The following is a 25,665-nucleotide window of genomic DNA, read 5'->3' on the forward strand; positions in this document are numbered from 1 at the left end:
TTTCACACCTAGACTTTTGTTTTGAAACCCGTCTAGTTGCCCCAGTTAGCACAGTTCGTTTGGCATATGTGAATCCAGCAATTGCGTTCGGCTCTGTGCCAAATCAATCGGTCCGAGATCGCCTGAATGAGTCGGTCTTGGCTGAATTGAAACAAATTCGGGAGCGGATCGATTGTAGTGAGAAAGCAAAACGATCTGAGCCAGGCTATACCACAGTGTATTATGGATATGTAATCGGCATATGGCTATATATGTTTAGCTGTTTATCTGTCAGCAGTCTTGGTTTATCAGTTATTTCTCTCTATAATGTAAAGACTATAATGCATAAGCCAACTGCTATGTCTGAGAAAGTCTTACCTCTGATTTATATTTGGTGATGATGTCTGTGGGTGTCACCATTCAGAATTAAAGCACAGCTTTTAGCTTATATCGTCTTATTGCTCATTATAAATTAAAATAGGGACTCATGATAGCTGAGCTGAAAATAAACCGTGAAACGTCTGTTTAGAAACATTGGCGTGTGAAAGCGAACCGCACAAAGAGCAACAATGAACAATTTTAATCCCGGTTTCGGAACTAGATAATCAATCCACAGGTGTGAAAGCCCCCTTATACTGCATTCAGATCGAGCTCATTCGAATTGATTGTGTTAACATGTATTTTGTTAATGTGATGCACATGTTACATGTGATTAAATACCCCAATCAATTGATAGCCTAATATCTTTGTGCAGGCGGCTGGCAGGATGAGACGTGGCCAGATGGTTGGACTGCAGTCACTCGTGACGGCAAGCGCTCAGCCCAGTTTGAGCACACACTCCTTGTGACAGAGACCGGCTGTGAAATCCTCACCCGTCGGCTGGAGGATAATGGCCGTGCTCACTTCCTGTCCCAAATGTAGAATGCTCGGGGGGGTCACATCAGCCCTATTCTGCAGTGGAGGATACAACCGCTCCGCCCCATATCACCGATCAGCCTATCACACAGTGGTTCTCTATTGGGCAGGAGATGATTGGCCACGTGGCCGTGTCAGTGGATTTGGGCAGGAGATGGAGATTTGTTAACGTCTGAATGTGTCACCTGACTGTCACATTAATCAGCTTGGATCTGAGTCAATTCAAAGGCACTGAGCTTAAACCGTGCCGCCACACTCTGTCCGTGAGGCAGAAGTATCTGTGTGAGTGTGTTTGTGAGAGCGCGTTGGCTGTATGAGGTCTGCTTAAGTGAGTTTGTACACCTGGCTCGTTGCAACGTATTGTGTTTGTTTTGTAAGCCATTGTTGGGGGTTTTCAGGATCCGAGGAGTGTGTGTGTGTGTGTGATAAAACACTGTGGAGTCTCTCCAAATCTTTATCAAATTGTGATTGATATTTGAAAACTCTTCACAGCTGAAAGAGTGCCTCGTAACGTTATTGAACATTGTACAAATGTTTTTCATGAACTTCTACCAGCGCTCATAAGGTCCATTAAAATCGATCCCATTTCAGTGAGAGTGTCTATGATGGCCTAGAGGAAGCATTAGGTTAAGTACAGTGGTTTAATTGTGTGATTGAGAGGATGGCCTTTCTCGATGTCCTCTTACTGCAGTCATTCTTAGTGAGATTTGTTCATCCTTGGTTGTTTCATGCCACTTAAAGAGAATTCTGAAAGTCTGAAAAGCAGTCGCAGGCCTCTTTGTTTGATGCATCTCATGAAGTCAGTTTCAGTATTCAAGCTGAATTAAAGTATATTTTCTCCTTTATTTGTTTTTTTTTTAAATGCGCAACAAAGAATCACAAAGAAATCACGTTTTTCAACAAGTGACAAGATCATTCAGGAGCTTGCAATCATAATTGGAGTACAAGATTGACACACTTTAGCTATATCTACAGTACATTAAACTAGTATGGAGTGTCTTGGTTTCCATCTGTTGTCTTGTACTGTAGCAGTGTAGTCAGTATCGTGAAGATAATTTCCTTCTTATTTGGACATATCCAGGATGCATCGAATGCTGTAAGATAAGGAAAAGAAATTGTTAAAATGTTCTAACAGGATAACTCAGAAACAAGAAAACTGAGAAATATACCATTGTCCAGTTTTCATGAGTTTGACAACATCGTTGACCTGCTCCAGATTCATTCTGTGGGTGATAAACTCATCCAGCATTATTTTGCCAGACATGTAGTCACGAACCAGTTTTGGAACACCGTCTTTGATCTTAAAACCTAATTCAGATGAATAGAAATTAATCTTTGTTTCCTGTAACCCAGGGGTGTCCAAACTCAGTCCTGGAGTGCCGGTGTCCTGCTGAGTTTAGCTCCAACTTGCCTCAACACACCTGGGGGCTGTTTCATAAAAGTTGTTTAGAAAAGCGCGGATTGCAGTCAAAAACCTGACTTCAGTGAGCCGAACTAAACGTCCACGCTTAAACTGAATCCACAACAGCAAGTTGAAGATCAATTGATCTAACTAATCTGAGTCCAGTTTAAATAATCTAGGTAACTGCTTTTGCATGTTACTGGCGTGAAACCTTAAACGTCGAGCATAGATGCATCGATTATGTTGTGTGCTACCATGGCAACTACAAGAACTGAAAGTGCTCTGAAATAATGAAATGATAGTTTAAACAATCAAAAATTACAGCTTGCAACAAAGAGAGAAGACTGACAGGAAATTGCAGATCGTCTCAAGCTACATACAGTTGAAGTCAGAAGTGTTAGCCCCCGCCTGAATTATTAGCCCTTGTATTTTTATTTTATTTTTTTCCAATTTCTGTTTAACGGAGAGAATTTTTTCAACATTTCTAAACAATAGTTTTAATAACTGATTTAATTTATCTTTGCCTTGATAACAGTAAATAATATTTTACTAGATATTTTTCAAGACACTTTATAGAGCAATATAGCAAGTTATTTTAAAATATAGGCCATTATTTAGGCCTATATTTTAGCTTATTAACGTTAAATTAAATATGTCACAATACATTGAAATTGTCCTTGCGCACATGAGAGAGGGAGAGAGAATACACACTTACTACCAATTGTTGCTTGCAAGAAATGGTTTGAATGCATTGCTGGCTCACTGTAACATACAAAATGTGCTTAACGTCAGCACATTAAGATTAAAATAATGGCAACAAAGAGCCGTGCACACACAAGCGGGGTGATTTTTAATTTGCTGCCGAAACCGCTGCAGATTACTGATTTTCCTTTGACACTTGATTTTCCCCGCACCCCGTGGGAAAATACATTTATAATAAAGTGATGCTACTGCTCGGCCAGGATCCATCTCCTGATTATTCCACTCAGGGTTTGCAGGACACCACTAAACTTTGCAGGACACCAGCCCTCCAGGACTGAGTTCGGGCACCCCAGCTGTAACCCATAGGAAATATTAACTGACAGCTGATTTACCTCCTAAAAGAGTTCCCTTCCAGGTTTTCCCATATATGAGTTGAATTGGTTTTGAAGAGAAGTCCGTATTAGTGTATCCAACCAAAACGCTCAAACCCCAACCTTTAGCACACGACTCCAGTGCATGCCTCTGAGGTGAAAAACATTAACGTTCAGCTTTTAAATGAGTACTGAAATGCAGTGTTGGCATACATGCGTGTCAGTTAGGGCTTACCGATACTTCAGTGTTGCCCACACACTCCAGAGAGAAGTCCACTCCTCCATTGGTCATTTCTATCAGCACTTCAGAGATGGGTTTATTGTATGCTTGGGGATTCAGGAAATCTGTAGCTCCAAACACCTTGGCCTTCTCAAACTTCTTTTCATTAATATCCACAGCAAAGATGCGAGATGCTCCGGCATTTTTACAGCCCATGACTGCAGCCAGACCGACCGCACCGAGTCCAAACACGGCACACACAGAGCCTGGAGTAACCTGAACACAGAGAAATTACTATTGTGACCCACCTTAACATTCACCTTACAGTTTAAGCCACAAAAACATCTGGACCCTTAAAATTTGCATTAGCCACATTTTTGAGTTGGGTATAAATGGAAGTTGGAGCTAGATCCAAATTAGTGTGACTTGAGCTCCAAGTGTACAAACCTCCTGGGGTTTTTGATAAATTTATAATCTACTAGTACATTACATATTGTGTTTTATTAACTATCCCAACCTTAAAGGGTCATGAAACCACCCTCTTTCAGTTCAAGTCTACCTCAGAATTTTTTACAAAAACATTTTCATGAGAGGCTTGAAGCACTGCGAGCAGAAGGAGGAGTGGCCGTGGCTGGCAGAGCAGGGGAGAAAGGGGAGCGAACAACTGTCAGTTGGCTCACAAAATCAGACACAAACCACGAGACCCATGATTTATAGTTTACAAAGTTAAAATGCAAAGAAATAAACGGTAAGTAATTTAATTCTCCGCTACATTTATTATTTGTACTTTCTTATACACAACCATAAATGAATTTAACTTCTCTCCTCCTGAACCCCCGGGTCTGAATGCAGTGCAAATGGTGGTGGTGGGATAGGAGGACCGAGTGGGTTAGGGGCACTTTCAATCAATTAGATGGGCAGGTGAGATATATATACACACATACATATATACATACTACACGTTTATTTTTGGGTAGCTAACAATTAAGATGCAGTACCAGTCTTGGCCACCAGGTATCATGCTGATATCAATAATCTGGGAATAGGTTTGTTAGCTCATTGACTATTTTACTGATAACTTCTGTTTGGCTGTTTATAAAGACATCTAATCAGCCAGCAACTCTAGCATTAAAAGGTACAAGAAACCCTCCAATACTTTTTTGAGATTAACAGATTTGTATGTGTTGAGCATCAGTTAAGACAACTTTAGCATCTATTAGCTTTAATCGTGGGGAAAACTGGTTAATTTTGGGCTTTTGTCCGCTAATTTCATCTTCCAGGTTTAAAATAATTATATTGGCGGGATCAAAGTCGGTGACGTGGCTTGCATCTGCTAGTAAAGTGATGATCCATCGGTTTCTCAATATTCCTCATAGCTGAGTTTACTTATCCTATGATAACACTTTGCTTTTTCATTTTTCAGGACTGCATGTTCTTTATGATAACAGACTAATATGAACAGACCAAAGGATATGTAATGGCAATAAATTACTTCCTGTTTATTTCTTTGCATTTTAACTTTGTAAACTATAAAATCATGCGTCTCACATTGTTTCGGATATTTTTTTTATCTTGAGCTGGCGAGCCAACTGACAAAAGCCCTTTGTTTCCCCCCCTGCTCTGCTGGCCACTCCACCCTTTGCTCGCAGCGATCCATGCCCCATAAAGCATTTTTCGAAAAAAATCAGAGGTAGACTTGAACTGAAAGAGGGAGGTTTCATGACCCTTTAAGGAAACTCGATATGGTCAAGATAAATAGCTTAAGGCAGCAGTCACTCAACACTGGTTGCAAATGAGATCTTTAGAATAGCATTGCTGAATGCACAACACACCCAACCTTGAAGCAGATGAGCTGCTGCAGCAGCAGAAAAGCACACTCATGACACTCCTTTCAGCTAAAAACAGCTATCATTCACACTAGTCTAATTGTTTGACTGTTTTAAATTCTAGATTTCTACTGCAACATTCAGATATTATGACAGAATTTGGCATGATGGATCCTTCCTGTCATACATCTGTGATTTCAAGATATCAAGTTTTGTGCATTGTTTAAATGGAACAGTTTAGCATTAGTATTGTTTCTGAACATAAGAATACCATCATATGAAACCTGAATGAAAGGCTGTGTCAAATCTCTAGTTTTCTGAACATTGCCTTCACAGTCACCAGATCTCTATCCAACAGAGCACATTTGGGGTGTGTTGTTGACAATATGAGCAGCAGACAATATCTACAGCAACTGCACAATGCTATCACGTAGATACAGACCAAAATCTCTTCGATAGGAATATTTACAGGATTTGTAAACAATCCTATCTTAATGTTTACAGTTAAGTCTTGATACAAACAAAGTCATGTAAAAAATTTAGAGCATCCTAATGCAGTTAATCTCACGTATCATTATAGCAACCATTCCGTTAAGTCGTCTATAGCCATTTAACGTAGACTTCCAGTAAATAGCTTCAAATTATTGAAAGTAGGAAAAGGAAAGTCAGAGTAAATCATGATAGATCACTTTCAAGGCAAGGTAGTTTGAAGTTCTTCGTTGAGAATATCAGTGTTATTAATTTAACTCTTTCTGTAAATTGTTTTATATTTGGAATTCTTCTTTAAAGACAGACATGAAAAGTCTTTTAAAATGCATCCCTAGTACCCTAGTCCATATTTCCAATTATACTGTTATATGGATTAGATATTTTCAACTATAATGTTGAAATAGGAAACTGGATGCACTCTTTAGAATCTCAACAGAAGCACGTAGGCCATCCAGGTATTTAATCAGATGTTATACTACTATAAATGTATGAAATGCAATTTAGAAGGTTCCAACTATCATGTATGGTTTTCTCTATGATACACTCTTAAAAATAAAAGGTTTTAAACAGGGTTTTTTTTTTTCAAAGAACACATTTTCAAAGGGCAAAGAACATTTTAATAATCTTTGGAATTATAAAGTTCTTAATGGAAACACTTATTCCAATAAAAAAATCTTATTTTTAAAGTTGGCATGTAACGGAAGTTAAGATTGTTTTTTTTTTTTTTCCAACCCAAGCTGATTCTGATTACGTACCCCTATATACTTTTCTGGAGAGAGCAAAATACGTCCCAGGAGCTATGTGTTTTTTTGGGGGGTTTTTGTTTTCGCAAATGCTCCAGAGGCCGCTGTGTATGCTTTTTCAGATAGAGGTTGTTGTCGACTGGCCGATCGACTGACCCGCCCTCTACTTACCCTAAACCCAACCAATAGTTTTAAAAAGCACTGATTATTATTATTATTCCTTTATTTAGCCAGAAGATCACATTGAGACAGTACTGTCTCTTCTTCCAGTGAGACCTGGTCAGTGCTTGACCTGCCCACCCACTTCCCTAGACCCAACCGCAGTGCTTAAAAAAGCAATCCAGAAAAAGAAAAACAAGAAATGAAACGGTGTCATACCACCCTGTAGCATTTGTTTTAAAGATGAAATGCAGCCATACATAGCTCTGGCTACATAATTCGCGATCTCCAGAAATGTATACAGGGCTACGTTCTCAGAATGAGCCTATGTTATTTTTTTCCCTCTATTGTGACGTACATCCAATTGAAATGGTTCTGAATTGAGCAAAAAAAAAGTAGGTGCATGATTTTGTTCACTGAGAACTGATTTGATCATTGGAAAATGGGCAATGCTAACAAAATGAAAGAAGATTGACGAATGGACGAAAGCCGGACAAAAAAAGAGAAACGCCCTGATAGCCCGGCCCTAAAGGCATTCCATATAACCACAAATTAGGAAGTCATTTTGAGGGGGCAGGTAAGATTATGGTTTTTGATAAAAGATTATGAGAGCAAATGATTTTTTAGAAAATAATTAAGGTGCACAGATCATTTATAACATGCGCTACTATATGAATATAAATAATTAAAAGACCTAATTTTCATGGCTACTTCAAAAGTACTTTCACATATTCATTGAAATATGCCAATTCTTTCATTTTTGAACAAACCTACAATCTGCGTTACTCAAGAGACAAAATCAGGTAAGCATCCCAATACACACCCCAGCTGAGTTGACGGCAGCTCCATATCCTGTAGTGACTCCACAGCCCAGCAGACACACGCGGTCCAGAGGAGCATCATCATCAATCTTTACCACATAAATCTGTCTGATAACAATGTACTCGGCCAGAGTTCCTGTGTTGGTGAACTGCAGGATGGGCTTACCACGGCAGGTGAAACTTGTTTTGGGATATGACATGAATTCAATATGATCATTTACCCTGGCAGAAAAATAAAAAAGTTTTGTTATACAAATGAATGAATAAAATATGTTACCTGTGGTTTTGTTTGTGCTTCTTACCAGCTGCGCTCACACAGGTTTGTTTTTGGACTCTTGCAGAACTTGCATTCTCTGCACTGACAGCCAGAGTTTGGAATGACCTTATCACCTGTTCAACACAATACACTAATGTCATTTGGGTTTACAACATATGTGATACTTGTTGGAATGATCTGAATTCCACTGGATTTATTCCACTGGAATTATCTGAGGGTAAAAAAAACTAAATATTGACAAAAAATGCATTTAAAGTTGTACAAATTAAGTATTTAGTAATGCACATTACACACAGTTAGTAGAGCTTTTTGTAACGTATGCCGGAGGTAAAATTCCATTTTTTTACCCCTAAAAAAGGTCTAGGATCGTTTTGCATGACGTTTTATGGCCACCTGGTGCCAAGAAATCTGTCATGAAAATCTCTGGGTGACACATTTTATCTACCAGGACACTTAGCAGATTGCTTTGCTTCTCTCTGCTTGGTTTTCAAAGGAACATTGCAGATAAGAGGGGGGAAAAAAAACAACTTTTCTTTGCTCTCCCTTTTTGTCTACACACAAACATTCTCCAATATAAAAAGGATATTTAGAACACAAGATTCTTCCTCAAAGTACATGTAACTTTTGTATGCTCCCTCATATGACCTGTACGCCTTATATTTTTACCCTGTTTAATGCATTAGGAGTAAGAATGTGAGAATTATGTTGATGTATTCTTAAAACCGTCATGTTGAGTATTGTTGCGTTCCGCATTTAATTTTACAGCTCATGAGCTATGACATAACGATAACTTGTATGCTTGGTGTAATTTCAAACAATGGGTTAAAGTTTGTTGGTCTGCTGTGTGACTTTTTTTCTTTTCTGTGTGTTATGTTTTTTACGTTTGTTATATGTTAGGCTAGTCAATAAATCACGCTATAACCACGTTGTATTGTCTTTGTTTGCTTCACAGAAATGGTCACTTTAACGTTAAAAGATCCTTGCTACCAGCTTAATAAAGTTTAATAAAGATAAAACTATTCATCTACTTCACAAGAAGTAAAATTCCCTTTCTAAATAAAACCATGATAGCGCTCAGACAAGTCATTGTTTTATTTATTTTGTTAAATTAACTAGAAGTTAATTCTGCATTTTCATAATTAATAACAACTTGTTATTATTAATCAATAATATTCCTACATTGAGCTAATTTTGCTACAGTTTATATTTTTATAAGATCTTAATATTTGAATGATTTTCGGCATAAATAAAAAAATCTATCATTTTAACCAATACAATGTATTTTTGGCTGTTGTCAAAATAGCCAACATAAGACTGGCTTTGTGGTTCAAGTTCACGTATTTATACTCTGAGATAAGTAATTGAATGACTTTTAAAAACTCCTGAAACCACTTAGCCTCATGTTGATCCCAACCAGCAGCCAACAGTGTTAACTTCGGTTGAAGTAAGCATTGCCTAGCCTACAGGACATCAGTGATGTATATTATTTGAACACTATTTTGTACACCTTTTCGACTGACAGTTATCACAAATATCCAATCAGCCAAACAGATGGAATGGAAGATAAAATTGCATAGGAAAGGTGATTTGAGAGACTGTGAACATGCCATATTAGTTTGTGGTTAACAGGCTGGTATGAGTATTTCAGAAATGACAGATTTACTGGGATTTTCATGTGCAACCATCTCTAGGGTTCACAGTAAATAGTCTTACAACAATGTACAGTGATACCATGAAAGCGCAAATCAGAAGGTCTAACTCGATATTAGCCATGAGTACCTAATAAAGCGGCCAGTGAGATTGCAATTATAATTATCATCATTTCTAATCTGCACTGTTTATTCAAGTATAGGACTTTCAGAAAACATGTTTTGTGTATTTTTACAAGCCTTAATCCCTATTCATTATATCACTTCAAAATCTCTTAATTTGTGTTCACAAAAAGTCATACAGTTGTGAGAACTAACCTTGGGTTGAGTAAATGATGACAGAACTTTCATTTATTGCTGAACAACGACAAAAATGATTTCAATCACTATGAAATCACATATTTATTGACTATTATAATTGATTATTTTTTTCATTTGCGTATTGTCAGTCTTCCCCTTCACTTTTCTATCTTCTATGATGTGTTTATTTATCTGAGGGCAGGATAACCAGTCACACTTGAGATCCTCCAACAGCAAACAACAATGATCCAACAATCCAATCAATTCCTGATGGACAATACCTCTGATGTCTCTCCCATGTTTTTTCTAATTTGAGAAGCTGTTTGACGTACTCATACAATAAAATAAAAAACATTACAGCTTTCATGTAGAAATAAAGACCTTTTATTACATTACCTGGTTTGAATTCAGTGACTCCAGGTCCAACACTCTCCACCACTCCAGCTGCTTCATGCCCCAGTATAGTGGGAAAACCTTTATTGTCCGTCGACTCCAACAGGTGAAAAAGGTCAGTGTGACACAGACTTGTATATAAAATCTATGTGATGGAAAATCATTAGGTTAGCAGTATTTCTTGATTTAACAATTGGTTGCATGGGTTCTTGACATCTTTCATGAGACATTTCCAGTAAAGTAACAAAGTACAAATACTCAAATTACTGTAATTGAGAAGGTTTTCTTAGAAATTGTAATTTACTAAGTAGCTTTAATAATGTGTACTTTTACTTTCCCTTGAGTACATTTTTAGTGCAGTATCAGTACTTTTACTCCACTACTTTCCTTCAACCTTTACATGATCTAGTGCCAAATGAACAATAACCTACATATAACTGAAAAGTTATATTCTTTGGTTTTTGATTATATCATTTTATTAACAGCCCAGCCATGAGGGACATTCACCTTTGTCTTTCTGACTACAGGCTAAGCCAGAATAATGCAAATGCTTCAGCCAGGCTGTTAAACGACTCTGCCTTTGCCTTTGGGTGATATTTTCAGGCTACAGAAACCATTTTGTTGATTAACTAGTGTGGTCAGTAGCTTGGCCGGTTTCTACACCTATATGCCAATTTACCCTGCTGACTCCAAAACTGAATTTGCATGCTTTGTTTAGCCATCTCCCCACCTCCTAACATATTATAGACAGAACAGCTTTGTCTTAATTCAGATTTGTGATAAAACTCGCAGACTGCAGGCCTCCAATAGGCTCTTGCAGACACATGGACTTCTTGAAGACGCTGTATGACTGCAGATTAACCAACACGTCTCAATAAACGAATTCTGCTTGTTTCAAGTCTCCTGAACTGGGTTCTCTTCTCTTTCAATCATTTATTTTTTTACAACACCCTGCAGGCACAAGTCATCAACATGACATCAGACTGACGTTGTACTCCAACATCGTGGAGATGTTGCATTTTGTTTGGAAATAAAAATACAACGGCCAACCAAAAATCAACCAAATATCAACATCTAGTAGGCATAGGGGTATAAGATTCTGACGGTATGATAACCTTGGATAAAAATATCACGGTATTGTGATTACTACCCTAAAATAAGTTTTTTTTTTAAATGTCTGGGTAAAAAATAAAAACTTTTCCCCTTTGAACACAATATATTTTATTTTGTGAAAGATTTAAAATATTTTGGAGCAGTAAACATGACAGGCTAAATAATTCAAATGAATCACTGACTTCTGCTGTCTTCACTGGTTTCAAAAACACAGATTTCTTTACAATTTAAAACAGCATCTTTGGATATCTTTTCTGCTGGAGATACTGTTGTCCTAAAAAAATGTCAATAATTTTTTTTACACATACCTTAGGAACGACATTACAGAAAATGTTACCGGTTTTAAAACCTTGGCTTTTCCAAACCGTGGTATACCTTGAAAATGGTTATCGTCCCATGCCTAACGTCTAATAAAGTTACAGCTTGACATTGAGAGGACATTACCAATATGACTTCTATCAGGCGTTGGGTTTTGGTTGCCATACCTGACAAATAAATTTCAGTATTTGACATATGGGTTGGTTTATATGAACAATATGAAGTTGGTTTAAGATGTTGGCTCGACATTAGATTTGTCACTTTCTAACACAACCTAAAATCAACCAAATATCAACGTCATTTGACATTGTAATTGGACATCAAAATAACATTGTTTTTAGATATTGAATTTTGGTGACCTTACGTCACGACCTAAATGTAACCTAATAATAACGTCTTATGACGTTGTGGGCCTGCTGAGCAATCACTAAATGCACTATAGAATGTTACGTTACACCATCCACAAATTACATGTAAATGCATCAGATTTTACAGCAGAACACTCACTAATTTGAGCACTTTTGAAAGGTCTACTTTAACTCATACTTTAAGTATAATAAATATTCACAACAGACACTTTTACTCTACTCACGATACATTTTTAGGCAAGTAATGGTACTTTAACCTAAGTATGATTTTTCAGTACTCTTTCCACCACTGGACATTTCCCACCTTAATTCGAACTTCTCCTTCCTGCGGTGGGGCAACTTCTATTTCCTCCATTACCAGGGGAGCCTTGGGCTCCCAGGCAACAGCGGCCCGACATTTGATCACCTTCAGCACACAAAAGGAATTGGTTCAGCATTTTGTAAATCAAGAGATTTAATGATTACAGGTTTATAACCTGAGCAGTTGCAAGATCTGTACTCTCTGACTTCAGTTGGAGTTTGTCCAGCCAATGAAAACATTAACACATTTTAAAGCCACAACTATCTGATTTCTCTATCACTAAAGCTAAATATTAACTCAGTGAAACTGCAAGAGCTCATTTAGTGCTAGTGTCCATTTGAGTTGATGAAGTGGGAGAGTCACAAAACATTTCCAATTTGTTTAAAAAGATTTGAATTAAAATATGAATGCACAAATGTCACTTTAGCATGTGATCTCTAAACCTTTCATGTAGTCTTTTTACACAACTTAATCTTTACAGAAAGTCAATATGGTTAGCAAAGCACTGTAACAAGAAAAAATACTATTTGTAAGCCATATTATAGTCATGTATTATACTAATACTTATCCAATAAAGCAAACATTTAGTAAAAGAATATCTCCAAGTGTCCACAGCAGTCTTCAGTGTAAGATATTAGACTTCACTGTAGGACTTTTGCATTGTGAATTTGTAAATGTGATCAATAGGTCAATGGACATGAGGTTAAACATACAAAATCTTATTAAAAATGCATTAACTTCTCTGCAGCACAATTGAAAACAGACCAAGAGACAAGTTTACGAACCTTCCCTGCAGTGGCCATTTCCCAGTGTAGTCGTATTGCTGTGATGAATGTAAAGAGACAATGAGATCCTCTGGCAGTCGTTTTTATACCCTGGTTTAAACAGATGAAGCAATCATGTGCTTTGCACTCTCCCTCTCTTCGTCTCTGTAGCCTACAGAACTTAAATTACAACTTAAGTTATGAGTTAAATATCAAAAATATACAGACATTACCTGGAATATTTAACAGAAGATTGTTACTTAGCTGTGTGAATTTAAGAACCGGACTCTTTTCTTGTGCATTTTGGTCAGTCAATATATTTGATACTCTCACTACTAGAGATAATCAGTGTTACATAAAGAGCAGCTTAACCTTGCCTAGTGAGTTTCATTCAATCACATGAGAAGAGTGAAATTTACTGAAAAGACAATGACTGTTAGTTTTCAACAGTTTACAAATTCTTTATGTGGTTTGAGTGCTTCATTTTTGCTTGACCTTTAATTATATTTATTCCATGGTTTTATCTCCCTCTATATTTAAGAAGAGGACGAGTTAGATGGCTTACTACTGCTGTTGTTGTTCATACTGAAAGCTGAAAGCATAATCAAATCAAGTAATACTTTGGATATAATGGTTACCATTTGAGATGCAAACAAAACCTTTATTTGTCGGTTAATTGGCAGACTACTTTTCATGAATTTGATAATAAATTGAGCAATACTGATTATAATATTGACATTGATAACAAAATAGAAGTGTTCATTTGAAAGCAAGGGCCTACTGTATGAACATTTTAAAGCTGGACGCATAATCCAACCAAATTTTTTGATAGGCCTGCAAAAATGTGACTGAAACCTCTTTTGAGGGTGAAGCGATCGAGAGAGCAGTTTCAGACCACCTTTGAAAGAAAGTCGTAGTCAAATCATCAAATTTGGTGAAAAATTAACCATGCAAACAACACTAAACAATTTAACAGTACAATCTGACGAAAATGTTCTCCAATGTACTGCAAATGTGCTCCAACCCTGCACCAAATGAAAACTTACTTTCACAATATGTGGACGCAGGAAGGTCAAAAATCCCAGTCTGGCTGCTGCTGTGGATTTAGTGCGCGTATACAAAACCTAAACCACACAATCACGACTGCACCACACACTTTTAGAGTAACAAACATACAACAAACATGCAGAACTGGACAAACAAACGACTACGCCTAAATGACGGAAATCGCGTAGTAGTAGGAATAAAGTAGGTGGGGAAGGGGTGTAGTGCATCCACAATCCAACCACTAGGGGTGCGCTTGAAACATTTTGGTCTCCAAAGGGTCAGGAAACACTGGATTAAAATTTCTGAGATTTTTACAGATTTGTGTGTGTTGAACATCAATTAAACCAGTGTTTCTCAACCACGTTCCTGGAGGACCACCAGCTCTGTACATTTTCCAAATCTCCTTAAACAAACACACCTGCTTTAGATCAGCAGAGAGAAAGGAGACATCCAAACATGTAATGTTGGTGGTCCTCCAGGAACGTGGTTTGAGAAACACTAATAAAGACATCGTAAGCATCTGTACGCTTTCACTTCAACTGGCTAATTTCCACTTTCCACCCTATTTTCATCTTCCGTGTTTAAAATCTAAATGCAGGTGGCAATCCTTGCTGTGACGTAGCATTTGACTGCAAGTGCTATCATGACATGATGACATCCTATGAGAAGAGCTGCCTCTAATTATTTTGTCAGCTGTGAGATGCAAGCTTTCATGATGGTAAATGTTAGTGTAAATGTACAAATGTGACAATTATTCACTCATTACATGACCTACCAACGCAGTTACATCACTTGATTTCCTTAAATTTTCTTCCATGGCTGGGATAGTGTCCATTGGATGCACACTTAACTTAATGCACAGGTGTCAAACCTTTACACTTTAGCTTCAACCCTAAACACAACTGATCAAGCTATTAAATTGTTCGGATTTGTTCGAGACCTACACTGTAAAAAAATTTACCTTTTGAGTCCATTGAACTTATATTTAGTTAATCTGACTTAAACAGTTGTGTAACTTATAAAATTAAGTTAGAACATGATTGACTTAGTTTAATAAGTTACAATTAACTAAAAACATATACTATTTTTTACAGTGTACAGGCATGTATGCAATTTTTGGAGATACCATTGGACACTTCATACACTGCTGTTACACATTTAGTAACAATAATAAAATAGCGAAGTGGATTGGGTTTCAGACTTGAATGTTGAATGACACAAGATGATTAAGTGCATAATGTGTAAATACATATAGTCTAGAAGTTGTATTTGTGTAGCATTTGGGACACACTCATTTGTATGCTTTCTGGTGGAAGATCAGTTATTTGTTCCCCTTATCAGTGACAAGAGTAAAAATAGCAATCTGTCAGAGTAGATATCATCATTTTTACTCTATATATGCTCTATCATGCCTATACAAATTGCTACATATGTTTTTCTGGGTAGGTGATCGGTGTATGCCTAAAGTATGTTGGTCTGATGGTGATGTACAATACAGAACTTTAGATGGCAGACTTGCACAGGGTGTGCCATTTGTTTCAGTCTGTGTGTGTTTTGGTCTGAAGTACACATTGATGATCAATAAATATGACACCAAGGATGAGCCGTATTTATGATACTTGTATTTCAGATACGTATTTTAAATACAAAACAGTGTTTGTAATTTGTATTTGATAAGGTTGATGAACATGGTTTAATATTTTGTATCAAATTACTTTACTGTCTTGTATTTTTTAATAGTGTAAATACTTTGTAAGAAATCTACATCAAGATATCATATAAATGATGCATATGAATTGTATGTAATTGACTCTTCCATTTAAAGAAGAAATTAAAAAATCTTTGGAGAATAAGTATACTTTACAAATAATAGTAGTTTTGGATGGATTGCTGATGCCAAATGTTTGTCGTTAAAACAAACAACATAAAATAATTCCTACAGTGGCGATTCCTACAATACTTCATTGGCTGTTTGTTTCAGTAGTGATCAGTAGGTCCACTGTATAGTTAATGAAGAGAAAGATGTAAGCCTTAATATGTCACAACATATGCAACCAATATTTAATAATCAAAAACTACTAATACGATTTTTTACAGAAAAATAAATAAATAATAAATAATAATAATAATATAATAATAATAATAATATATATATATATATATATATATATATTATATATATATATATATATATATATATATATATATATATTATATATATATATATATTTATTTCTGAAAAATTCTGTGAACAAAAAATAAATTAATGTACTCTTTATTTAACACCTTATAAATATTAAGAGGTTGAATAATCATTGTACAGAGATGATGGCAATTTTACTGGCCACATTTGCTATCAAACATTGTTTACTTCACTAAGTCAGTTTAATGGGGGAGGGATTGATCGAATAGTCTATTTGATGGAAGATTTGCAAAAAAGTCATGCTCCTTATAAAAGTATTTGTAGTATTTTTAAAATACAAAATACTGTATTTATTTGATACACGTTGTGGTTGCTGTATTTTGTGGTTTATTTTGATACACCTAAAATTAAGGTATTTGGTATTTATTTTAAAATACATTTCAATGTATTTTTGCCCAACCCTGTGTGACACCAATGCATTTGCAGTGGAGACTACAAAGTAATCACCTTAGGTTTGCCATCTCAGTCTGCTTTATTGTGTTATATATGCTTGGCTTGTTTCAGTATGTCAGTATTTTTGCCATAACTCATTAAATCTTATATAACTTATGTCCTAAAACTCCTCCTGAAATAGTACTTCATAACATGACTGAACATTGAACAAATACTCTTGTTGGACTTCTACCAGCACTCGTATAGTAAGGGGCGAACTTAACCAATAAGCGAGGTAAAGCAGCCCCGGGGTATTCAGGGACCTCAAACAATGCCAAGAAGACTATATTAATCATATAGCTCTTTTATTAATTTTCAATCATATGTTGTCAAAATCTGTCTATAACATTAAGATTTTAACGTTATTACTTCTTTTTAAAAAGGGGCCCCTTAAATAGTGGAACGTTCCTTCCTTACTGCACATGCAAATATTAAAATCACAATTATGTCTAATTAACTGCACATATAGTTTGTGAACTTGTTTTTTTATTTGTGACTTGATTTATATTTATTTATTTATGATTATATTTTATTTTACATCAAGAAGAAAAAGGTTCCACGGTAACTTTATGTTGATGGTCCATTTGAGTATTAGTAGACTGTCTGCTTAATATCTGTTGATATGCTCCTATTAACAGACATTTAACTGACATTTAACCCCAACCTAACAGTCTACTTATAATCTAATTGAGAATTATTTGCCATGTAGATGCAATGTAACTTAAATTTAACAAACGGACCATCAAAATAAAGTGTGACCAAAAATATCTATAGAGAAAGTGAATGTTTTTAATTTCAATGTTAGGGCCCCATACCTGGAATTGCTTAGGGCCCCAAATCACTAAGACCACCTCTGCGTATGGTGCAAATTAAATTGATCTCATTTGATCTCCTCATCTCTCTGAAGACCTGGAGGAAGCATTAAGTTAAGTACAAATAGGTTAATTATCTTCTAATCATTGCCATTTAAGAGCCACGGGAAAGCCAATTGCAGCCTCCTTGTTGGTTTGATGCAGCTCTTGCATGCGGATACATTTCAGTTTGCAAGGTAAATTATATTACATATTTTTATTTTTTTTGTCTAATGTTTGATGGGTTTAAATTAAATTTAAAAACATCTCCGAAAATATCACAATGAATTAAAATGAGCATTTGAATTCAGTTATATGCACGTCCCTCCCCGTTTTGTTGCAGTCTGATCATATTTCTGTACATAACTTTTGTTTTTGCTTTTCACACACATGTTGATTTTAGGTTACTTTTATTTACTGTTATTTTATTGATAAAAGGCTTACTGAGTAAAATCGAGTTAATAATAAATAGTCAAATGTATTTGTATTGTCAGAATCGACCAACGTTTAAGTCATATAAGGTCAGAAAAGGATTCAATCAAAAGCCAGCTGGAAAAACATTTCTGCAGGGATCCAGGAGATCATCTGTGCTGAATTACTGTAGCTCTTTTCTCACATCGTTTCACTTCTAGCTAGACAGAACCTGAGTACCAAACTCTAAAGCGTTATTTTCTAGACCTTCAGAAATCATTTCAGTGTGTGTTAAACTGGCTGCATTTAGTCTGAGCAATCCCGTTTTAATCAGTTCATCTTAAATGTTCTTAAGAAAAGTCTACAGCTGCATTTTTCTCTGGTGCTTCTTAACTTTCCATATCAAATCAAAACAAATGCTGAAAAAAGTCTGGCTCAGAGAAGAGATATAAACTATTTTGAAGGCATCATAATTGGTTACACAAAACCTCGTGAATGATTTATGCTCTTGTCTCTTTTTATTTTCCAAGGATCACTTTATTTTGCAAAATATTTCAGAAGCATTTTGCCTTGCAGATGAATAGAACAGACTCAAACTCGATTGCTGGAGGGCCACAGCTCTGCAGCTCCAACCACCTCCAAATCATACCTGCTTAATAGTTTCCTACTAGTCTTGAATACCTTGATTAGTTGTTGGAGCAAAACTGTGCTCCTACTGTTCCTACTAGTCTTGAATACCTTGATTAGAATTGGAGCAAAACTGTGCAGAGCTGCGGCTCTCCAGGAATTGAGTTTGAGACCCATGTGTTAAATGTTTACATGCACTTATGAATCACTACATCAAGCAGATGCAATATGCCAATAAAGAGGATCATGGAATGCACATTGCTGCAAAGAAAGCTAATCAGAATATACTGTAGTGTAGAAACTGGTCTTGTGATGACTGTTTGGTTCTCATTTTGGATACGCTCATGATGGTTCGAATGCTGTGAGATAGAAATCAAAAGGTTTACTAGTTTAGTTTTTAACCATATTAACCACACACACACACACACACACCACACACAACACACCACACCACACACACAACACACGCACACACACACAGACACACACAATGACAAACATACCCTTGTCCAGTTTTCATGAGGTTGAATGGCATCGTTGACCTGCTCCAATGCATTTTGTGGGTTATAAAACTCATCAAGCATTATTTTGCCAGAACATGTAGTCACGAACAGTTTCGGAACTGAATCCTTGCACTTAAAACCTTTACAAAAAACAGATATGTTTACAGACATTTACTCTGAAAGCTTTAGAAAGCATTGGTGGGTAGTTACATACCTCCCAACAGAGATCCTTTCCAGGTTTTCCCTATATGAAGCTGATTGGCTTTGCAGGAAAAGTCTTGCACATTAGTCATCCAACCACAACGCTCACACCCCAACCTTTAGCACACGACTCCAGCGCACTTCTCTGAGGTCAAAAGATGTTGTTTCATTCGCACAAAGAAAGACTGAAAGTACCGAAAAGCTTTTAAGCGAATAACTAATCCACCTTTTTACAAGTCATGTCTTACCATTCTTCAGTGTTCCCTGTGCACTCGATTGAGAAGTCCACTCCTCCTCCATTGGTCATTTCTATCAGCACTTCAGAAATGGGTTTATTGTACGCTTTCGGATTCAGGGAAATCTGTGGCTCCAACACCTTGGCCTTCTCAAACTTCTTTTCATTAATATCCACAGCAAAGATGCGAGATGCTCGGCATTTTTACAGCCCATGACTGCAGCCAGACCGACCGCACCAAGTCCAAACACGGCACACACAGAGCCTGGAGTAACCTGAACACAACTAATATTGTAATGCTTATTCATTGCAATGGAAACATTCCTAATAGTATCTGGATGCAGACTTGGATTGCAAGCTGAGACTGCATATCTCAGTCAGACACAATGCACTCAATGGAGCTAGTGACGTCACTGTAAGGCAATGGTCTCAAACTCAATTCCTGGAGGGCCGCAGCTCTGCATAGTTTAGCTCCAACTCACACCTGCTTAATAGTCCATAGTAGTCTTGAACACCTTGATAAGTTGGATCAGCTGTGTTTGATTAGGGTTGGAGCAAAACTGTACAGAGCTGCGGCCCTTCAGGAATCCAGTTTGAGACTTATGCTGTAAGGGGTAGGGATAGGTGAGCACATTAAATCCATTGCATCAGTTGCGGTTATGGGGGGGGTGGGACCCATGTCAACAAGCTTGGCCACCCCTCTGGCCCCCCCTATATTTGGACATTGTGTCATAAGTAAAAATGCCACGGAGAAGCAAGATCAGCCATTGGTGGCAGACTGTGGAGACACAGTGCATCGGCAGCAATTACAGCCTTATGTCTTTTTGAATATGATGCCACAAGCTTGGCACACCTGTCTTTGGGAATTTTTGCTCATTCCACTTTGCAGTACCTCTCAAGCTCTACTAGGTTGGATGGGAAGCGACAGTGTACAGCCATTCTCAGATCTCTCCAGAGATGTTCAATAGGATTTGGGTATATACTCTAGCTAGGCCACTCAAGGACATTCACCGAGTTGTTGTGAAGCCACTCCATTGATATTTTGGCTGTGTCCTTTGGGTCATTGTCCTGCTGGAAGATGAACCGTCACCCAGTCTGAGTTCAAGAGCACTCTGAAGTACATTGTACATTGCAGCATTCATCTTTCCCTCTATCCTGACTAGTCTTCCAATTCCAGTTCCTCGCTCTCTGCATTCCCTTGACTTTTGTCAGTGACAGTGCTGCGCACATCAGTTTCCCACATTCGTCGCTCAGTTGTAAAAAAAAAAAAAAAACAAGGCATTGCATCCCTTCTGATCCTAACCATTGCAGAAATGCAGAATTTATATTGGTGCCCTCACACGCTGTCCTTTTGAAAACGTTTATGATAAATATTGAGAAAAATAGTAGCAGTGGGCATTTATTTCCTCATCTACTATTCACTATATTCAAATGGTATGTTCAGATGGGTCGTGGGGGTCAAAACAGGACAGAAAATAGCCTATTACTACTCTAAATAGAACAGTACAAATAAAAATGACCCTTTAAAATCTTAAGTAAATATTTTAATCTTGTGATTAAGATTTCAGTTAATCAATAAAGACTTCTTATTTATTTACTATCAATTTAAAACCAATAGTACACTACCTGACAAAGTCTAGTTCATCATTTAGAAGGTAAATGGCAGAAGGTAAATTTTTTCGATGAATCATCTATTGAACTGCATCCCAATCATCACAAATACTGTAGAAGACCTATTGGAACCCTTCATGTACCCAAGATTCTCACAGAAATCAGTCAAGTTTGGAAAAATCATGGTTTAGGGTTACATTCAGTTTGGGAGTGTGTGAGAGATCTGCAGAATGGATGGCAACATCAACAGCCTAAGGTATCAAGACATGTGTGCTGCCCATTACATTACAAACCACAGGAGAGGGCAAATTCTTCAGCAGGATAGCGCTTCTCATTACTTCAGGCCTCCACATCAAAGCTTCTGAAAGCAAAGAAGGTGCTACAGGACTGGCCAGCCCAGTCACCAGACATGAACATTGTTGAGCATGTCTGAGTTAAGATGGAGGAGGCATTGAAGATGAATCCAAAGGATCGTGATGAACTCTGGGAGTCCTGCAAGAACACTTTCTTTGCCATTCCAGATGACTTTATTAATAAGTTACTTGAGTCATTGCAGAGATGTATTGATGCAGTCCTCCAAGCTCATGGGAGTCAGACACAATATTCATTCTTTTTCTACTTCACCATGACTTCATATTCTATACATTATTTCTGTTAAGCGACAAGACTTTAGTCTAAGCAAAGTCAGAACTTACTGTCCTAATTAAATAATTAAAAATCAAGGCATGATCATATTTTATTTTGGTAAACGTATTTTGGTATTTAAACGTAATCTAGAGGCTCTTGTCTTTCATATAAGCCACTTCTGCAACCAAATGATCAACTAGAAGTCAATTATTATTTGTTGTTCCTAAAACCTGGATAGGCAACAAGACTTTTGTCAGGTAGTGTATATCAACACAGCTGTGATGAATTTCTAATGTTTGCTTTTCCTAAAGTGTTCCTGCCCTCTCTCTTGAAATGTTGAATAAAGCAAACATTTAGCTATAGAAAGCAAAGACATTAATTCAAGTGCATCTTGAGTTGCAGCAACATCTATACACACCCCAGCTGTGTTGACAGCAGCTCCATAAACCAGTAGAGATGCCACAGCCGAGCAAAAACACACGGTCGAGAGGAGCATTATCGTCAATCTTCGCCACAGCATTCTGGTTGATGACGGTGTACTCAGAGAAGGTGCTGGTGCCCATGAACTGCAAGATGGTCTGACCACGGCAAGTGAAACGACTTGTAGGTTCAGCCATAATGTCGTGATATTTAGTTGCCCTGCAAGAGAGATAATACAATTGAGTGTTTCCAAAATGAAAAATAGGAGGTCAGCTGTAATGCTTTCTGTTCGTTTCTCACCAGCTGCGCTCACACAGGTTGTTTTTGGACACTTGCAGAACTTGCATTCCCCACACTGAGAGAGGAAGAGTGGGATGACCTTATCACCTGTTTCACCAAAGCACACAGAAGATTTACCAACTGGTTGATTTTAATTGCAAACTAGACAAACTGATTCTCTGAATGTATTTAATTCAGTGGAAATGAGGGAGAGTAAACAATGATTGTTTATTTTAAAGTATACTGCACTCAAAAATTAACATTTTGTGTAACTTTCAGGGCATTCAAGATTTTTTTTGCAAATTCTTTTGCTCTTTAATGATTCATAAAATGCAAATTGATAGTTATATTGAATGAGTACATTGAGAGTAAAAACAAAATAGAACTTCTAGGCAATATAATGGGGACTTGTGAAGCAAATCGATTAATTTGTTTCTTGCGCAAACTGATCATTTCCCTTCAAGACAGCAATCATCCAGGGCCATGGTGGGGCCATACAGAATCTGCGGACATTTTTTGCTATTTCTACGGAGAATTTTGTTAAGATCTGCGGATTTATGCTGAATTATTTTGGGAGTATGACAACTAAAACCTTAATATATAAATAAAAAATAACACCTTTTTAACTTTAATTAATGTTTATAATACAAATCCAATTAGATCCAATTATTTGGTAAACAAAGCTAGTCTCTCATGTATATATCTACTAAAGGACAGAAATATTATTTTACAAACTGTATTGTAAATAAATTACTTGAACATTTTCATATTAGTCAATAATTATACTGAAATTAATTTAAAAACTGAATAATATAAATTTACATACATTTACACAAGTAACTAAACAGAATCAATAATGGGTTAAAATCTGCAGAATTCTGCACACACAGATTCCGTATGGGCCTAGCCATGTGTAATAATTGTCATAGCCATTGGTTTGTATTTTATAAATCATCAAGGACCATGATTAAGCTACAGATGTTATTTAATGTTTACTGAAGAAGATTCATCCCAAAACGTGGTTCAAATAAATGTGGTTATTTCATCATTATTTCAAACTTATGAACTCATTCTTTCCATATATTGACCCAAATTTGTGTTGAATCAACAGCTCTTGTAGCTTCATCTCAGATGGCCTGAGGGTGCGTACCATTTTTTAAGAATTTTATCCCAAACTGTCTAAATAATAGATAAATCAATAAAGAAATGAGTTAAATTAGTGACCTGGTTTGTAACCAGTGACTCCAGGTCCAACACTCTCCACCACCCAGCGCTCTCATGTCCCAGTACGACAGGAAAACCTCGCTTGTCCCCATCAACAGTTGGTAAAGATCGGTGTGACAAAGTCCTGTAGCTATAACCTTTAGAACAACCAATACGCGTTAACAGTATTACACTATTTAACCATTTTATATCTTTCATGGGACATTTCCCACCTTAATTCGTATTTCTCCTTCCTGTGGTGGGGCAACTTCTATTTCCTCCATCATCAGAGGAGCCTTGGGCTCCCAGGCAACAGCGGCCCGACATTTGATCACCTTCGGCATACAGAAGAAATTGGCTCAGCGTGTTTTATATATTTAATGATTGACTACAGATGTTATATACCGCTGCTGTGCTTGAGCATTGCCTGATCTGCTCTCCAACTGTAGTTGGAGCTTGTCCAGCTGTTTGGTTTGGAAGCGCCAAATGGAAATATGAAACATCTGTTTTTAGAGCTTCACATTCACAATCTCAGATAAATATTAACCCGATCAAATTATCAGTGAAAGAAAACTTAAATGCCAGAATACAAAAAAAAAAATAAAACAAAAAAAAAACAAAACTTTGGAAATGGCCTAAATACAATAAAAAAAAAAGAAATAAACAAAAGAAATGAAAAGAAATCTGTACAGTACAATTATTTTGATATTGATATATACGGTAGACGCTGTATTGATATAACACATAGTCATATATTATTATATTTATTAAAATATGCACAAACCGCAGGGTCAAAGGTTGGGATTGTACATATTTTATCCATATAAGTTCAAACAATTGTACAGTTTTATGTGTACACACACGCACACAAAGCAATTATAATCAGCAGTGCTGAAAGGCAGTCCAAGACATTAATATGCATAAAGCACTATGCATAGATCTTAGATTTTTTTATTTGCATATAAAGAATAGCTTACAGTAAATATATTGGATGGCTTAAAAGCATCCACAACATATACAGAATTATTAAATCTTTAGCATTAAATTTAGATAGACAATAGATAGCTGTATTTGATCTTTGTCAATAAATCATTGAAAATGAGCTTCTGTGTATATAAAGGGACTGAAGTCTTATTAAAAAATGCATTAACTTCTCTGCAGCACAAATGAAAAGAGACCAAAAGACAGGTGCACAAACCTTTCCTGCAGTGGCCATTTCCCAGTGTAGTCGTATTGCTGTGATGAATGAAAAGAGAGAAAGAGACCTCTAGTGATTGTTTTTATACTCACCAGTGTTTTTAGTTTATAAGGATGACGCAATTTCTCTCTCTCCTCTCTCTCTCTCTCACACACACACACACACACACACATACACACACACACACACCACACACACACACACACACACACACACAACCCTTCTCTCTTTCTTTTATTGAACTGTAACTTATAATGTAGGTCTACATGAAGAATAGATATAGAATAATGGTTGTGATTAACTTAAACAGTGACCAATAAGATTTACACAATGAGTTTTAGGGTCATTTTTCCTGATCATCTAGATTACATGTAAGCATAATTAATTCTAATGTGCTAACGGTTTATCTAATAACCTAAAAAAAAAATATAAATATCATGACTGAACAAGGGGATAGGCTATTCCAAAAGCTAGTTGACTTACCATCTGCTAAACCATAAATCTCGGTTGATTAAAACCTGCTTACCCTTGAACGGTTCAAAACAGCTCATCAACATTTAATCAACCTCCTTAAGGGTAACAGAGAGTTACATTTTTAACAGATCGCTGGTGAGAAAAATGGAGAGGAAGGGGCAGAGTATTTACAGTGCGGAGTTGGAGGTTTTATAGCTTGGCTACGATCAATTTAAGCCAATTATACTGAGGAA

General features: G+C 36.7%; 2 protein-coding genes and 1 pseudogene across 3 annotated transcripts in view; 1 reads left to right on the forward strand and 2 right to left on the reverse strand.

The window, feature by feature from the left end:
* Positions 1-1,739, forward strand: part of metap1 (methionyl aminopeptidase 1) — a 20,887-nt gene extending 19,148 nt beyond the window's left edge. Inside the window, exon 11 of the mRNA XM_056471352.1 lies at positions 734-1,739. Coding sequence (XP_056327327.1) covers positions 734-900 — 167 coding nt within the window. The 3' untranslated portion in view covers positions 901-1,739. The remainder of the gene's footprint in view (positions 1-733) is intronic.
* Positions 1,718-14,338, reverse strand: adh8b (alcohol dehydrogenase 8b). 2 transcript variants are annotated; one of them, XM_056471354.1, is made up of 10 exons: positions 14,157-14,338; positions 13,132-13,169; positions 12,350-12,451; positions 10,250-10,391; positions 7,930-8,017; positions 7,630-7,849; positions 3,605-3,865; positions 3,391-3,520; positions 2,064-2,202; positions 1,718-1,988 (listed from the first exon to the last, which is right to left on the reverse strand). In XM_056471354.1, the coding sequence occupies exons 2-10, from the start codon at positions 13,147-13,149 to the stop codon at positions 1,958-1,960; spliced, it is 1,131 nt and encodes a 376-aa protein (XP_056327329.1). In that variant the 5' UTR covers positions 13,150-13,169; positions 14,157-14,338; the 3' UTR covers positions 1,718-1,957. The 2 variants fall into 2 exon arrangements, with proteins under 2 accessions (XP_056327329.1, XP_056327328.1); XM_056471353.1 differs by having other exon boundaries at positions 13,132-13,221.
* A 4,415-nt stretch (positions 14,339-18,753) lies between these two features.
* On the reverse strand, positions 18,754-25,056 carry LOC130239949 (alcohol dehydrogenase 1-like; annotated as a pseudogene).
* Positions 25,057-25,665: the final 609 nt, after the last annotated feature.

The sequence above is a fragment of the Danio aesculapii genome, chromosome 13, assembly GCF_903798145.1.
Source record: "Danio aesculapii chromosome 13, fDanAes4.1, whole genome shotgun sequence".
Classification (NCBI taxonomy): domain Eukaryota; kingdom Metazoa; phylum Chordata; class Actinopteri; order Cypriniformes; family Danionidae; genus Danio; species Danio aesculapii.

Bases quoted from the DNA above. Each gene is read 5' to 3' on its own strand.
- adh8b (XM_056471354.1), bottom strand. The intron at 8,018-10,249 runs GTAATGTAATAA...TGTGTTGAACAG, and splicing joins AGTCACTGAATTCAAACCAG to GTGATAAGGTCATTCCAAAC. The intron at 3,866-7,629 runs GTGTGTATTGGG...CTCTGTGTTCAG, and splicing joins CTGCCGTCAACTCAGCTGGG to GTTACTCCAGGCTCTGTGTG.